Below are 13,280 nucleotides of genomic sequence, written 5' to 3'. Positions count from 1 at the left end.
TGTGTGTGTGTGTGTGTGCGCTTGCGTGTGCGTGCGTACGGTATTTGTTTACGTCAAGATTTAGTTTAGGTTGAAATTGTAGCTTACACGCGCACAGATGCAGATGCAGATGCACTGGCGCAAGGTCAGGCGCCGGGATTGGTCCGGTATCCGTAGGGGGCTGCCGCCGCAGCCGCCCGTCTTCCCCGAAAATTTGTGCCAAGACTGCAATAGGTGTGTGCCGCCTCCCCGAAAATTAATAACTAAAGTTTAATTCCAGCTATTTTCAGACCCCCTCCCCGAAAATTCAGAACACGAATACATATTGGCAGTACGGTACGCTCTGTGTATGTTATTTCCCACTTATCGTCTGGTATGTGGTCTGCGCCGCCGCCGAGCCCTGCGGCGCCGCCGCAGCTGCCAGGCCCTGCGCCACCGCCGCAGCTGCCAGGGCCAGCGCCGCCGCTGTCGCCGCCGCCAGCCCTGCGCCACCAACAAGGGAAAATGCCGCCACTGGCCGCTCACGGCGTGCTGATAGTGAGCAATGATGACTCGACGCTGCCACAGGCTGCGTGCTGCGTACGTACCCACTATCGTGTTCGTGCATGTTTGTGCTCGAAAGAGCCAAGTCCAGGACACAGCACGCACAACTCAGGGTTACACGATCACACGCCCACCGCTACGACCGCCCGCTACGTCTAAGTATCATGGAGCAGGCGAGCACCTCCACTCCAAAACATCCCTGCTTTGCAGCATACCATCCAGCGACATTTGACACACGTACGTCCCCCAACCCCGAGACCACGAATGCCATGAATCCTACGTTTCGCGATCACACAGCGTCATACATCCAACCAGCACTCGCACTCTGCACTACCTGCTGTTTCTGGCCCGACACGTGCAGTACAAGAAATTATGAAGCCTAAGTCAAACAATTCAACCATCATATCTCATAAGGACAACTGCAATTTGCACGGCTCTCCCTCTGCCTGCCCTACAGACGAGACTGGCCCAGCCGCATTGGCTCAGATTGGCTCCGTGCAAGATCGGACACGCCTTGGCTCAAGTGCGTGTTACGCTCACCTTGATTCAGTACCGTACAAAGCAAGTATTACGAGCTTTCGGCCCCCGGTCTTTCAACGGGGACAGCGTAAATTCAAAGTGCACATGGCGTTATTTCAAGTGCGTGCATGACCGGCTGGGCTCACTGGCATCCTGTACCTGCCTCACTTGCTGCACCTAGCTCAGCAGTGTCACACCGTTCACATAATGCCGCGCCAAACTCTGTCACCTGGCCTTATTGCACGAGGCTAACCAACATTACTCGTCACCCGCGGCGTCCTTAGCCATCTCCGCGGCGTGCTGGGCATTCACCTCCGCCTCCTCGGCCGCCTCCAGCTCAGCCCGCAGGTCAGCCTCTGCATCGCCACCGTCATGGCCCTCCGGCGCCTCCACGTCAGCCTCACCAACCGGCTCCAAGCCCTCATCACCGCCCGCAGCCTCCGCAGCCTCCGGCATCGGTGCCTCAGCATCCATGCTGAGCCGCACCTTCACGCTCTCAGAGGGCTGTGCGCTATCCGGCCGCATGTGCACGCGCACTGGCGACTTGGGTGGCTCCTCTGCTGCCGGCTCCTCCTCAGCCGCCTCCTTCTCCTCCTCAGCTGCAGCCGGCTCCTCGGCCGCCGCCGGCTTTTCAGCGGCCGGCTCCGCTGCAGCCGGCTCCTCAGCTGCCGGCTCCTCAGCCGCAGCCGGCTCCTCAGCCGCAGCCGGCTCCTCAGCCGCAGCCGGCTCCTCAGCCGCAGCCGGCTCCTCAGCCGCAGCCGGCTCCTCAGCTGCCGGCTCCTCCTCAGCCGCAGCCGGCTCCTCAGCTGCGGGCTCCTCCTCAGCTGCAGCCGGCTCCTCAGCTGCGGGCTCCTCCTCAGCCGCCGCCGGCTCCTCTGCTGCCTCCTCCTCCTCAGCTGCAGCCGGCTCCTCAGCCGCAGCCGGCTCCTCAGCTGCCGGCTCCTCCTCAGCCGCCGCCTCCTCCTCAGCTGCCGGCTCCTCTTCAGCTGCCGCCTCCTCCTCGGCCGCAGCCGGATCCTCAGCTGCCGCCTCCTCCTCGGCCGCAGCCGGCTCCTCTGCTGCCGGCTCCTCCACAGCTGCAGCCGGATCCTCAGCTGCGGGCTCCTCCTCAGCTGCAGCCGGCTCCTCTGCTGCCGTATCCTCTTCAGCCGCAGCCGGATCCTCAGCTGCGGGCTCCTCCTCAGCTGTAGCCGGCTCCTCAGCTGCCGCCTCCTCCTCGGCCGCAGCCGGCTCCTCAGCTGCCGGCTCCTCCTCAGCCGCAGCCCGATCCTCAGCTGCGGGCTCCTCCTCAGCCGCCGCCGGCACCTCTGCTGCCGCCGCCTCCTCAGCTGCAGCCGGATCTTCACCCGCCGCCGGCTCCTCTGTTGCCGCCTCCTCCTCGGCCGCAGCCGGCTCCTCAGCTGCCGGCTCCTCCTCAGCTGCAGCCGGCTCCTCAGCTGCCGCCTCCTCCTCAGCTGCAGTCGGCTCCTCAGCTGCGGGCTCCTCCTTAGCTGCAGCCGGCTCCTCAGCTGCCGCCTCCTCCTCAGCCGCAGCCGGCTCCTCAGCTGCGGGCTCACCCTCAGCCGCCGCCGCCTCCTCAGCCACAGCCTCAGCCGCCGCCGGCTCCTCCTCAGCCGTAGCCGGCTCCACAGCTGCCGCCTCCTCCTCAGCCGCAGCCGGCTCCTCAGCTGCCGCCTCCTCCTCGGCCGCAGCCGGCTCCTCAGGTGCCGCCTCCTCCTCAGCCGCAGCCGGATCCTCAGCTGCCGGCTCCTCCTCAGCTGCAGCCGGCTCCTCTGCTGCGGGCGCATCCTCGGGTTCTGCGGGCTCCTCAGCTGCGGGCTCCTCCTCAGCCGCAGCCGGCTCCTCAGGTGCCGCCTCCTCCTCAGCCGCAGCCGGATCCTCAGCTGCGGGCTCCTCCTCAGCTGCAGCCGGCTCCTCAGCTGCCGCCTCCTCCTCAGCCGCAGCCGGCTCCTCAGCTGCCGCCTCCTCCTCGGCCGCAGCCGGCTCCTCAGCTGCCGCCTCCTCCTCAGCCGCAGCCGGCTCACCTGCTGCCGGCTCCTCCTCAGCCGCAGCCGGCTCCTCTGCTGCGGGCTCATCCTCGGGTTCTTCGGGCTCCTCAGCCGGCTCCCCATTGTATGTCTCCGCCGCAGCAGCCTCAGCCTCCTCCTCCTCCGCCTCGGCCGCCACCGCCTCCTCCATCGCCTCCTCGCCCTCCTCCACAGCCGCCAGCCCCTCGGCGCCCTCCGAGCCGCCGGTGCCGGTGCCGTACGCCGTCGCTGCCGGCTCCTCCGCGTCCATGCTCAGCCGCATGCGCACGGCGGCGCTCTGCGCGCTGCTGGGGCGCAGGTGCACACGCACCGGCGACAGCGGCTCGGAGGCGTCTGTCTCCGCGTTGGTGGGCTCCATGGTGAGGTCGGCGGTGAGGTCGGCGGTCAGCTCCGTGTCAGGCACGGCCGACGAGGGAGCCTCAGGGTAAACGTCCTCCTCCTCCTCCTGCTGCTCCTGCTGCTGCTCCTGCTGCTCCTGCTCCTGCTCGGCCACGCGCACCGGCTCCGGCTCCGAAGGCTCGGGCTCATCCCCTCCCGCCTCCTCCTCGCCATCCGCACCGCCTGCAGCCGCAGTCTCAGGCGCCTCCTCTGCATCCGGTTCCGGCTGCGGCTCGGGCTCTACAGCTGGCTCGGACGGCTCCGGCTCTGCCTCCGGCTCTGCCTCCGGCTCTGCCTCCGGCTCTGCCTCCGGCTCTGCCTCCGGCTCTGCCTCCGGCTCCGGTTGTGGCTCTGCGGTGGGTTCTGGCTCCGGCTCTGCCTCCGGCTCCGGCTCCGGCTCTGGTGCCTGACTGGGCTCCGGCTCCGGCTCTCGTACCGGGGATGGTGGCTCCGGCTCCGCGGGCGCAGCATCCACTGAGTGCTCCTTGGATGGCGGTGCGGGCGGCTGCTCGCGAGAGACCTTGCCAGCAGCGGCGATGCCACGTGCGGGAGTAGATGGCTCCGGCGGCGCCGCATGCGCCTGCGAGATGTTATACAGCGGATAGCGATAAAGCAAAGGGCACTTCAACCTGAGCACCATACAACGGGCACCAAACCGGATGACTGGCAAAGCACGTCGGTTCACCGCCGCACCCACCTTCTGCGCCACGGGCGGCGCGGGAGCCTTCTCGGCCGCAGCCGCGGCCTTGATGGCCCGGCGGCCCTTCTCGGCGGGCTTGCCGTGCAGCACCTCCGAGAACTTTAGGCGAGTAAAGGCAGGAGGGGCGTCGCGTCATGAACCCACATGCAGGCTCATGCAGGGCGTCTCCCGCTTCTACATAGTCAGAGGCCGGAGCGCAATGTCGTTTCCAAATTCCTGTCCACCAACTGCCGACACACACATCCACACACATGCGCTCTTCCCTTATGCTCTCTAACACCTGCGCTCGGCGGTTTTCATCTGCGCACACGCCAAAACTCACGTGGTCGGACAGCTCGTTGGCCTTCTTGGCCTTCTGCTCGGTGCGGCGCTCCTCGGCCTCCTTGGCGTCGGGCGGCGGCGGCGACGCTTGCGAGGCGACGGTGGGCTGGTGGGTGCGGCCGGCAGCTGCGCGCACCTTGGGCGATACCGGGTAGCCGGTGGGCTTGGCGCCGGCGGGCGGCGACGCGGCGCTGGGGCTGGCGGCCGGCTGCACGGAGCGCTCCTTGGCCGGCGGCGGCGGCACTGCATGCGTGCGTGCGACACCAGGACAACAGCACCATAAAGTCATAACCCGGCGGCGCGCTGTTGAAAATGGTATCAGAGGGTTGATGTGATGCCGATGCAAGGCATGGTCTGATCTGTCCCACACGTGTTGCCGCACCGCGCCAACGCCAGTGGGCAGGGGCTCTCACCTGGGCGACGGCCTTGCGGCGGCGAGCGGCGGCCGCTGTTGAGCGGCGCGGCGGGCGGCTGGGGCCGGCGGGCGTTGCCGTACAGCTCCTTGAGCTTGGCGGCATAGGCCTCGATGATGCTCTGCATGCAGGCGTGCGGGTGGCGGTTGGGGGGCGGGCGCAGCGGTGAGAACAGGTGGAGCGAGGTTGTAGATTGGACACTCAGGTTGAGTCAATGAGCAGGCACTCGGCCTACATCCACACGTACACACGCGCGCGGTGCCCGTGCATACTCACCCGGCGGTCGACGGGGCTATCGCTGAGGTCGTGGCCCAGCTGGCTCGCCAGGGCCCTGCAGCAGCAGGCGGAGAATGGCCGGCGTCAGACGCGAAACAAATACTCTCAACATGCACAAGCAGGTCAACATCAACCGTAAAGCGCAGATGTACACGTGCGCGCTTGACCCACTACCACCTTTAACCCCTGCTACCACACATACCGTATACACATTACACACTCGCACACATATACACACATACACACACACACACACACACACACACACACACACGATTGAGAGCCCTGTCGTTGGTAATACCAGATACACGATTCACGTGATCTGGCAGAATAACCGTGGAAACCACACACACACACACACACACACACACACACACACACACACACACACACACACACACACACACACACACACACACACACACACACACACACACACACACACAACCAACTCGCTGCTGTCCTCGCACCTCTTCTCCGCGTCCGCCACCAACAGCTCCTCGCTCAGCCGCGCCACCAGCGCCTTGACGCCCTCCACGCGCTCGCTCAGCCGCGCAGCCGAGTCGGGCGGCGGCGCATCGGCGGGCAGCAGCGGCGGCGTGCCTAGCTCGGCGCCCAGGCGGCGGCCCTCGGCGCCCATCATGTCAATGAGCCAATTGACCAGGTTGAAGTCCGCCTCCACGTTGTCCAGCACCGCCTGCATTGCGTGTGTTTGAAAAAAGAGCACAAGGAAAATCAAGTGCAAAAACAGTGGATACGATGCAGCAACGCGACGGCGTACATCGCGTGTGCGCCGGGAATGGGTCCAGAGGCATGGAGGGTCTGGCGACGCCACTAGCAGGCGCGGCGCTGCGGAGCGCGCGGCGCGTTTCACACTGATGTATGGGTGGAGGTCGGCAGTTATGGCCCGGCAGCTAACATGGGTGGATGGGCACACGTGGGGGCCGGGGCGCCGGCAGGAAGCTGTGACGATGATCCAACGCCGTCGCAACAAGACGGCTAACCCCCTCCCGCTCACCTGCATATGCTCGATCTGCTGGCCTGTGGCGCGCAGCTTGGAGCGGTATGCGCTGCGCTGCTCGAACAGCCGCCGCGTCTGCGCCACCAGCGCCGCCACAGCACGCGCGCCGTCGCGGTCAAAGGGGCGTGTGGGGCTGCCGGCGGCGCGGCTGAAGCTGGCCAGGTTGCCGTCGTCGTCCAGCTGCGGGGTGGGGGGGCGGGGATGGGAGGTGGGTTATATGCCCAAGAGCCCAGCGAGGAAGTCCCATCATCAGGAGAAAGCTCATCCGTCATGAAAGTGCGAGAAGGTTATAGTGTTGCCGAACATGCGTGACTACTACAGCATTACATCCCCACACGCTACTGCACCACGGTACCAACCAAAGCCCGCGCCCTCACAGCCCCGATGCACACCCAAGCCATGCCCACATACACACACGCACACACACACACATACACACACACAGCTGTTTGCGCTCTGCCAGGGAAACGCCAGGTCACGGCAGCCCTCGATTGAGAGCCCTGTCGTTGGTTATACCAGATACACTATTCACGTGATCTGGCAGAATAACCGTGGAAACCGTAGTCACACACACACACACATACACGCACACCGGCGCGCCGTCTGGGTGGGCTTCGTTTTGTTGTTTTATTCAACACACACACACACACATACATGCACACCGGCGCGCCGCACCTCGTATCTCAGCCCCAGCCAGGCGGCGGCAGTGCGCGGCAGCTGCTCGTAGCCCTCCGCCGCCGCGCGCTCGGCGTCCATGTGCACGTCCTCGGGCGACGCGCCGTCACCGCCCAGCTGCGACACACGTAACAGGACAGGAACACGCAGCGTAAACACACAAAAGCCCGAGCGTAGAGCTTGAAAGGCACCGTGTGCGGATCAGAGTTGTGCATACAGCGGCACCCGTGCAACCAGCGGGCTGGCAGCAGCCATGCCGGGAGGAGGGCAGCAGCAGCTCTTCGCTCCATCTCACCGCCTGTGAGGCCACCGCCGCAATGCCCAGTGCCAGCGCGGTGCGCTCCTTGCGCGCCCGCTCCAGCTGAGCCGCCATGCCGCTCATGGCCGCACTGTGCTCGTGCTCCACCTCTCGCAGCCGGCCCTGCAGCAGCAGCGAGCCCGAAAAATCTCGCAGGTCGGCAAGGCCCGAGACGCGAAGCAGCAGCAGTGGTACCAGCAGCAGCACTGGCTGTAGCAGGCGCGGATTGATTGCTGGATGGTGGCTTGCGTAAAGGGTGGGGTTCACTGCATGCCACCGTAGAGGCGGCTGCCGCGGCCCGCGGGCGCTGCCCCCTTCCCACCCAACCCCCCAGCGGCCGCACCTGCAGCGCCCGGACCTTGGCCTCCGCCTTGACCGAGTACCGCTCGTGGTTGGCCCTCTGCAAACAGGACGGGGGGTAGCGCGTGGGACAATTGCACCCGCCTACCGTGTGGGACAGCAAGCGCAGGGGCCCTACACCCCGTTTTCGGCCCCCCCCCGCCGCCCCCGCCTCCCGCTCACATTGGTGGTATGCGTGCGCGTCAGCTCCGCCACGTTGCGCTCCAGCTCGCGGATGGTGCCCTTCTGCGCGGCCATCACATCGCGCTGCTGCTCGATGTACTCACGCAGCTTCTGGGCCTCGGCGTCCCGCAGCTGCGGGGCGAACGGCAAGCAACCGGCGTTTTACAATGGGAAGCAGGAGTTGCTCGGTCTGGGGGGCGCGGTAGCAGGTGTGCCTTGGCCCCACGCCGTGTAACCACACGCGGCACAGGCTGGTGCGTTCCCGCCCTATGCCCACACCCCCACGCCTCGCGTCAAACTCACGCTCCGTATGACTCGAGCACCTGCCCCCCTTTCCTGCACGCCCTATAGTCCCCCCCACCCCCCCTGGGTTTGGTCTAGTTTGGGCTGGTATTTACAACCCCTCCCACAGCGCCCCCCCCCCCACCACAGCGCCCCCCACACACACCTGCAGCTCCTGCTCAAAGCGGTTCTTGGCTGTGAGCAGCTCGTTCTTGAGGCCGCGAATGCGCACCTCACCACGGAGCGATTCGGGCGACGGCACCTCGGGCGGCAGCGTGAAGCCGGCCGGCAGGCCCCGCAGCCCGCCGCCGCCCGGGCCCATGGTGGGGCCCCGTGCCGCATGCTCGCGAATGTCGGGTAAGAAGTGCGAGGGCGAGTTGACCGAGGGCTGGGGCGGCTCGGCCCACGCCTCCGTGATCTGTGGCTGGTACATGGGGCTGTTGCCGGCGTTGCTGCCACCGCCGGGCAGCCGGGGCGAGGGGACGCCGCGGTGGCTGGCGGGCAGGCTGGCAGTCTGTGAGGAGGGTGCAGGCATACAAGTTTCTCAGGCGTGGGGTTCATCCCTAGGGCCCGGCCTGCCTGGGCCTGCTTGCGGCAAAGAGGGCCTGGCGTCAAGGCAGGTCTTGCGGCGTGAGGCGATTGGGGTTGCCGTGTCGCAATGTGGTGACAACGCGCAATCAGGCTTGGTGATGCGAGGCTGGCAGGGCAGTCTTCAGCGGCCGCACACGCTCGCAGAAGTGCAGGACAATTGCTAGTCGCAAGAAGGGGAAGAGTCGTGCGAATGCAGTACACCGACACAATGTGCATATCCTAATTGTGCAGCCTATCATGCCGATGGAACTAGGGTCCTTCGAGGCAAAGTGGCGGAGGTGCCATGTTGAGGGCACATGCGAGCTTGGCCCGGCCCTTCCCAGTACTCCGAAGTACGTCACAGGTGGAAGTAGCCAAGTGGTATTCATATGGTCCAGCGCCCGCACGCACCGGCACCAGGAACTCTTGTCATGGGGAATAAAACTCTCGCTGACAAGCTGCGCCGAGCCCCGAGCTCCCGGCCCCGTCTCTGCCTTCGAGACCATCGCGTTCCCGTAGTATTTATCTTACCTGCCAGTCTCGGTCTTGGCCCCGAGGAGAGAGGTCGGCCATCCTGGAGTCCTCCTTTGTCTGCACCTGGCTAGGACTTATGTCACAATCTATATGTCGTATTGAACGCTACACATCAGCGCCAATCGTGCGCAAACGGTCCGGCAAGGCCGCAAGGCGCTGCTCAGCAAGCAATGTTTGGGTAATGGGAACAAGCGGTCGTGTGTATCACGCCGCGTGTATGTTGCAAAATGTTGCAAAACAGTATACAATCGCTACAGTGGTATGAAAGTGAACCAGATGGCGGCATACAAGGGCTGAGGCACAGTGGGCCAATCCCTGCACCGCCGGGCATGGGCTACCATCCCCGAGACCCAATAAGGAGGGACCCAACCATCGCCGCATTCCCACACAGAGCAACGACGTATTCATTCTGTAACTGAGTTACACGTCTCCAAATGCGGGGTACTTTGGACCCTGCATGCCGCCTTGACCGTATGCAAAGCAACCCTGGCCGCGCGTTGCGTAGCCACATAAATTAGTATCGCCTCACTGCCATCGTGAGCCTCCGCCATATTTGTGCGAATGCGCCGGCTGTATTCACCACTGTCACTATCTGACTGCACCTACGGCTCGCGGCGTGCTAGCCCGCCGCCCGACGTACGGCTAGGCTCAACCACAGCTGCGCGGCCGACAAAGCTGTCTCAACCGGTCTTCCCGCCGCTTCGTAAGATGTCACCGTCACTACTAGGTCATCAGGCACCACGCCATCTACCTAGACAAGCTTCGAGCACACTATTGAGGCCGCAGCTCGCCGCAACCACCCATCTAATCAAGCCATGGGCGTCCATAGGAGCACCCGCAGCCCGGCCTAACCACCTCGCCATCGAACCAACACGCGCCCACGGTCCAAGAGAGCATGGCTGCAAGCGGCGTCAAAGGCAACCGCGAGCCTGTCCCGTCCAGGAGGCGCGCGCGTGCCGTCTCATGAGCTCCTGAAACTCCATAAGCCCGGGCGCATCCGCATCGATACTTTACTCGTACACGTTGCGCAGCTTGCGGGGCACGTAGTGCTCCTGGTACATGTTCTGCGGCGGCAAGCAGCAAGGTCTAGGTCAGAGCCAAGCCGCCCCCGAACGCAATGGTGTTCGTCAAGAAGCAGAGCAATTATCCCGAAGCAGCAGCTACTGTGCTGTACCGCCGCGACCGGGGTCTGTCGGTAACGTTCTGGGACTAAACACGACGATGCTAGCTTGCGGCTGACCCTGGCCTGCCATTCTGCACACAACCCACGCCCCTCGCCGCTGCGCCCTGCGTCTCACCAGCGAGTCCTTGACCACCTTCTTGGCCTCCTCAGCACCCAGGAAGTCGTCCACGACCACCTCCTTGTGCTCGTTCTTCTTGTAGTCCTCGAAGAACCTGCAGCACGGTCAGACGAAGCCGCGTCAGCACTCGTTGGTGGACGTGGTCAGCACATCTCGGCTTGCTGCTCTACTGCTGAGTTGCGCCTCATCCGACTTGGCACTATCCCACACCTTTCCCTGAGGCTCCCTGTTTTCCCGCACGTACGCACCGCTTGATCTCGGCCAGGCGGTGAGGAGGCAGCTGGCTGATGTCGGTGAAGCCCTTGTACTCCGGGTCGTCGGCGTGAACGGCAATCAGCTTGTCGTCGCGCTCGCCCTGGTCAAGCATCTGCATGACACCGATGGGCTTGGCCTGCGCAATCAAGTACAAAGAATGACCGTCGTGAGTGGTAATCGAGGGCGGTGTGGTGTGAGCCAAGCTCGTGACCAGTGGGTCCCGCGTGGCACCCCGAGCACTTGCGTGTCTAAAATGCTTCCTGCAGCTGTGAGCACATTGTGAGCTGCCCTTCCCTTCCTGCTGGAGGCTGCGCACTTACCCGCAGGAAGCACATAGGCACAACAGGCTCCTGCATCAGCACCAGCACGTCCAGCGGGTCGCCGTCCTCGCACAGAGTCTTCGGCACAAAGCCGTAATTGTGGGGGTAGACCACCGACGAGTACAGGATGCGGTCCACGAAGCACAGACCGGTGTCCTTGTCCAGCTCATACTTGACCTTGGAACCGCGAGGGATTTCAATCACGCAGGACACGAAGTTCGGGGCGTCGTTGCCCGGGTGCAGGTCGTGCCACGGATGCGAGGCGGTTCCCCTGCTAGCAAAGGAAGCGAAATTAGCCCGCGCGTCAAACGGTTTGTCAGGCGATGCTGCAGCCGATTCTCCCACGCGCACAATATTCTTGCCCCGATCAGGCGCTGCACAAATATGACCCTGTGGCGCACCTGTAGAAGGACATCTTTCAAACGCGTAGGTAGAGAACCGCACAAACGACGAGGAAGCACCGCCGCAAAGCGATCGGGTGCAAGTGAAGTGGGTTGGGGGAATGCGGTCTAATTATGCGCCAAGGATGTGGTGTGCTTGTAGGTAATGAACGGCCGAAGGAAGCGTTACAGAGCTAAACGGATTGAAGAAGGGCGCGGGTGTCCCATCGCGGGTGCTGATGCGCACAAACCGCTTTCCCAAGCAGATTACGCTTGGCTTGCTTATTACGTGCTTGAAAAACCGAGTTGTCAGTAGTATAAATTCCTTCAACTTCAAACAGCCGAAGCTGGGCGCGGTTGCGAAGCACTCCACTGCGCGCAACGGCCCGCGCAAACGAGACGTTACCCCTCGGGTGGCCCCTGACCGTCTGACGCACCCAACGCCCCTCGCCCCCACGGTAATCTCCGCGCGCACAACTCTTTCCGTTTCCAGCACACCTCCTTAATAACGCTACACGTTTGGTCCGTCCCCACCACACCGTCGCCCAGCAAACACCCACCACCCACCGCGCTCAACTTCGCGTGCCACGAATCGAGCAACCGCTCACATTCCCACACGTACGCGGTATCAAGATGGTTTGGGCGCATTCTCCGCCGCCACCGCCTGACACCGCGTCTTGGCCGGGAGCAGCCAAACAGGTCTCGTACATTTTCCGTATGTTACGGGTCGCCGGGTGACTAGGCCCACTGCCGGGCCTTGTTGGCGTGGTACAGCAACCCCAGCAGGCCCAGGCCCGTTAGGATACCTGACGGCATAACCTGAACACATGCACGTGAACGAATGGTGGTGGTACGGATTAGTAGCGCCTGTCACCCACCGCCTGCATACACTGCATCGCAGGCATGCCACTACAAACCACAGCCGCTTGGACTTACCTCTAATCCCTCCACACCTTCCCTCTGCCCAAACCCACTGCCATTTCCCTCCCTTCCCCCGGCCTGCGCAGCCCCCCCTAGCTCCGCTACTGGTCTCCAGCCCACCACTCTTGGGCTCCCCTCCTCCCCACCCCTACCTTCTTGGTCTTGGCCAGGCGCAGGCCCATCATGGTGGCCATGACCGCGCTGGTGGCTGCACCCACGGTGTGGCCCACATAGGCGTCGTGGTTCTGCAAGACACACGAACCAAGCCACCTCGTGGATAGACATTGCGGTTGCCACGTCAAGGCTGCTGACGACGCACGGAGCGGCACTCGGCGCGGGGATCGGCACTGCAAGCGGGCCCTTTCATTCCCACCATCCCCCTTGCGTGGCTGCTTGGCTGCGTGCCCTGCCAACACGAGCGCAGTGCACATGGCGCGGCACCGGATGCCCACCTGGATGGTCCAGGCGGTGGCCCCGTACGCCGCACCAAAAGCCAGGCCACCAAGCAGCTGCGCGCAAGCAGATTGTACACAGCTTTACAGATTAATACTATGTAATGATGCTACCGGGGCGTTTGGGCCCCTTTACATACCAACACTGTACCACACAGCCGTGCCACGCAGCCACGCAGCCTCAATTGCCCCAAGGCCGACATCATGACCCCTACGCTCCCCCAAACCGAGCAATTGAGACTCCAGCTAACATGCCGAAGTCGAACCTGAACCGCGGTGCACCTTGACCCGTCCACCACAGCATACCCACACCTGGACATCTGCACCTACCGATGGCAGCGACTTCTTCTTCACGTAGCCCATCACGCCGCCCGCTGTAGTCACCACGGCGAAGGCAATATCCATGTGCACCTCTCCTGAAGGAGCCATCCTACTGAGGTGCGATAGCCGATAGGTGTTGCAGCGTCGACAAGACAAAGTAGTTTTGGCGTTTGATGAATTTCAGACTGCAGAACTACAAGCAAATGTGAAGTTTGGCAAGTAATTACTGGGTTCCGGTTCAGGATCACCAATCGGGAACTGATGCGCAAAGC

At 63.7% G+C, this 13,280-nt stretch overlaps 3 protein-coding genes across 3 annotated transcripts; all 3 read right to left on the bottom strand.

Annotated features, from left to right (window-relative positions):
- Positions 1 to 624: 624 nt before the first annotated feature.
- Positions 625 to 9,103, bottom strand: CHLRE_09g387912v5 (uncharacterized protein). The gene is made up of 13 exons (XM_043065449.1): positions 9,056 to 9,103; positions 8,121 to 8,468; positions 7,673 to 7,804; positions 7,494 to 7,550; positions 7,148 to 7,273; positions 6,853 to 6,969; positions 6,175 to 6,357; positions 5,627 to 5,853; positions 5,157 to 5,211; positions 4,881 to 5,001; positions 4,469 to 4,710; positions 4,144 to 4,245; positions 625 to 4,026 (listed from the first exon to the last, which is right to left on the bottom strand). The coding sequence occupies exons 1-13, from the start codon at positions 9,095 to 9,097 to the stop codon at positions 1,300 to 1,302; spliced, it is 4,479 nt and encodes a 1,492-aa protein (XP_042921082.1). The 5' UTR covers positions 9,098 to 9,103; the 3' UTR covers positions 625 to 1,299.
- A 48-nt stretch (positions 9,104 to 9,151) lies between these two features.
- Positions 9,152 to 11,474, bottom strand: CHLRE_09g387875v5 (uncharacterized protein). The gene is made up of 5 exons (XM_001694860.2): positions 11,336 to 11,474; positions 10,935 to 11,205; positions 10,608 to 10,750; positions 10,357 to 10,453; positions 9,152 to 10,122 (listed from the first exon to the last, which is right to left on the bottom strand). Exons 1-5 carry the CDS (start codon positions 11,347 to 11,349, stop codon positions 10,069 to 10,071), a joined length of 579 nt encoding a protein of 192 aa, XP_001694912.1. The 5' UTR covers positions 11,350 to 11,474; the 3' UTR covers positions 9,152 to 10,068.
- Positions 11,475 to 11,521: 47 nt separating this feature from the next.
- Positions 11,522 to 13,203, bottom strand: CHLRE_09g387838v5 (uncharacterized protein). The gene is made up of 4 exons (XM_001694859.2): positions 13,018 to 13,203; positions 12,688 to 12,744; positions 12,388 to 12,480; positions 11,522 to 12,133 (listed from the first exon to the last, which is right to left on the bottom strand). The coding sequence occupies exons 1-4, from the start codon at positions 13,114 to 13,116 to the stop codon at positions 12,053 to 12,055; spliced, it is 330 nt and encodes a 109-aa protein (XP_001694911.2). The 5' UTR covers positions 13,117 to 13,203; the 3' UTR covers positions 11,522 to 12,052.
- Positions 13,204 to 13,280: the final 77 nt, after the last annotated feature.

The sequence above is a fragment of the Chlamydomonas reinhardtii genome, chromosome 9 (genome assembly GCF_000002595.2).
Source record: "Chlamydomonas reinhardtii strain CC-503 cw92 mt+ chromosome 9, whole genome shotgun sequence".
NCBI classification, from domain to species: Eukaryota; Viridiplantae; Chlorophyta; class Chlorophyceae; order Chlamydomonadales; family Chlamydomonadaceae; genus Chlamydomonas; species Chlamydomonas reinhardtii.
The sequence above is the reverse complement of the archived record's forward strand: the minus strand, read 5'-3'. Positions and strand labels throughout refer to the sequence as shown.

What these genes read in the sequence shown, in the direction of transcription:
- CHLRE_09g387912v5 (XM_043065449.1), bottom strand. Translation starts at nt 9,097, where the DNA reads ATGGCCGACCTCTCTCCTCGGGGCCAAGACCGAGACTGGCAG. An exon ending in GCCAAGACCGAGACTGGCAG is followed by an intron (nt 8,469 to 9,055) that starts GTAAGATAAATA and finishes CCCTCCTCACAG; the next exon opens with ACTGCCAGCCTGCCCGCCAG. An exon ending in CGGCGGTGGCCTCACAGGCG is followed by an intron (nt 6,970 to 7,147) that starts GTGAGATGGAGC and finishes CGTGTGTCGCAG; the next exon opens with CTGGGCGGTGACGGCGCGTC.
- CHLRE_09g387875v5 (XM_001694860.2), bottom strand. An exon ending in TGCCTATGTGCTTCCTGCGG is followed by an intron (nt 10,751 to 10,934) that starts GTAAGTGCGCAG and finishes TTGATTGCGCAG; the next exon opens with GCCAAGCCCATCGGTGTCAT. An exon ending in AGGTGGTCAAGGACTCGCTG is followed by an intron (nt 10,123 to 10,356) that starts GTGAGACGCAGG and finishes TTGCCGCCGCAG; the next exon opens with AACATGTACCAGGAGCACTA.
- CHLRE_09g387838v5 (XM_001694859.2), bottom strand. Translation starts at nt 13,116, where the DNA reads ATGGCTCCTTCAGGAGAGGTGCACATGGATATTGCCTTCGCCGTGGTG. An exon ending in AGAAGAAGTCGCTGCCATCG is followed by an intron (nt 12,745 to 13,017) that starts GTAGGTGCAGAT and finishes GCTTGCGCGCAG; the next exon opens with CTGCTTGGTGGCCTGGCTTT. An exon ending in GCCTGGCCAAGACCAAGAAG is followed by an intron (nt 12,134 to 12,387) that starts GTAGGGGTGGGG and finishes GCATGTGTTCAG; the next exon opens with GTTATGCCGTCAGGTATCCT.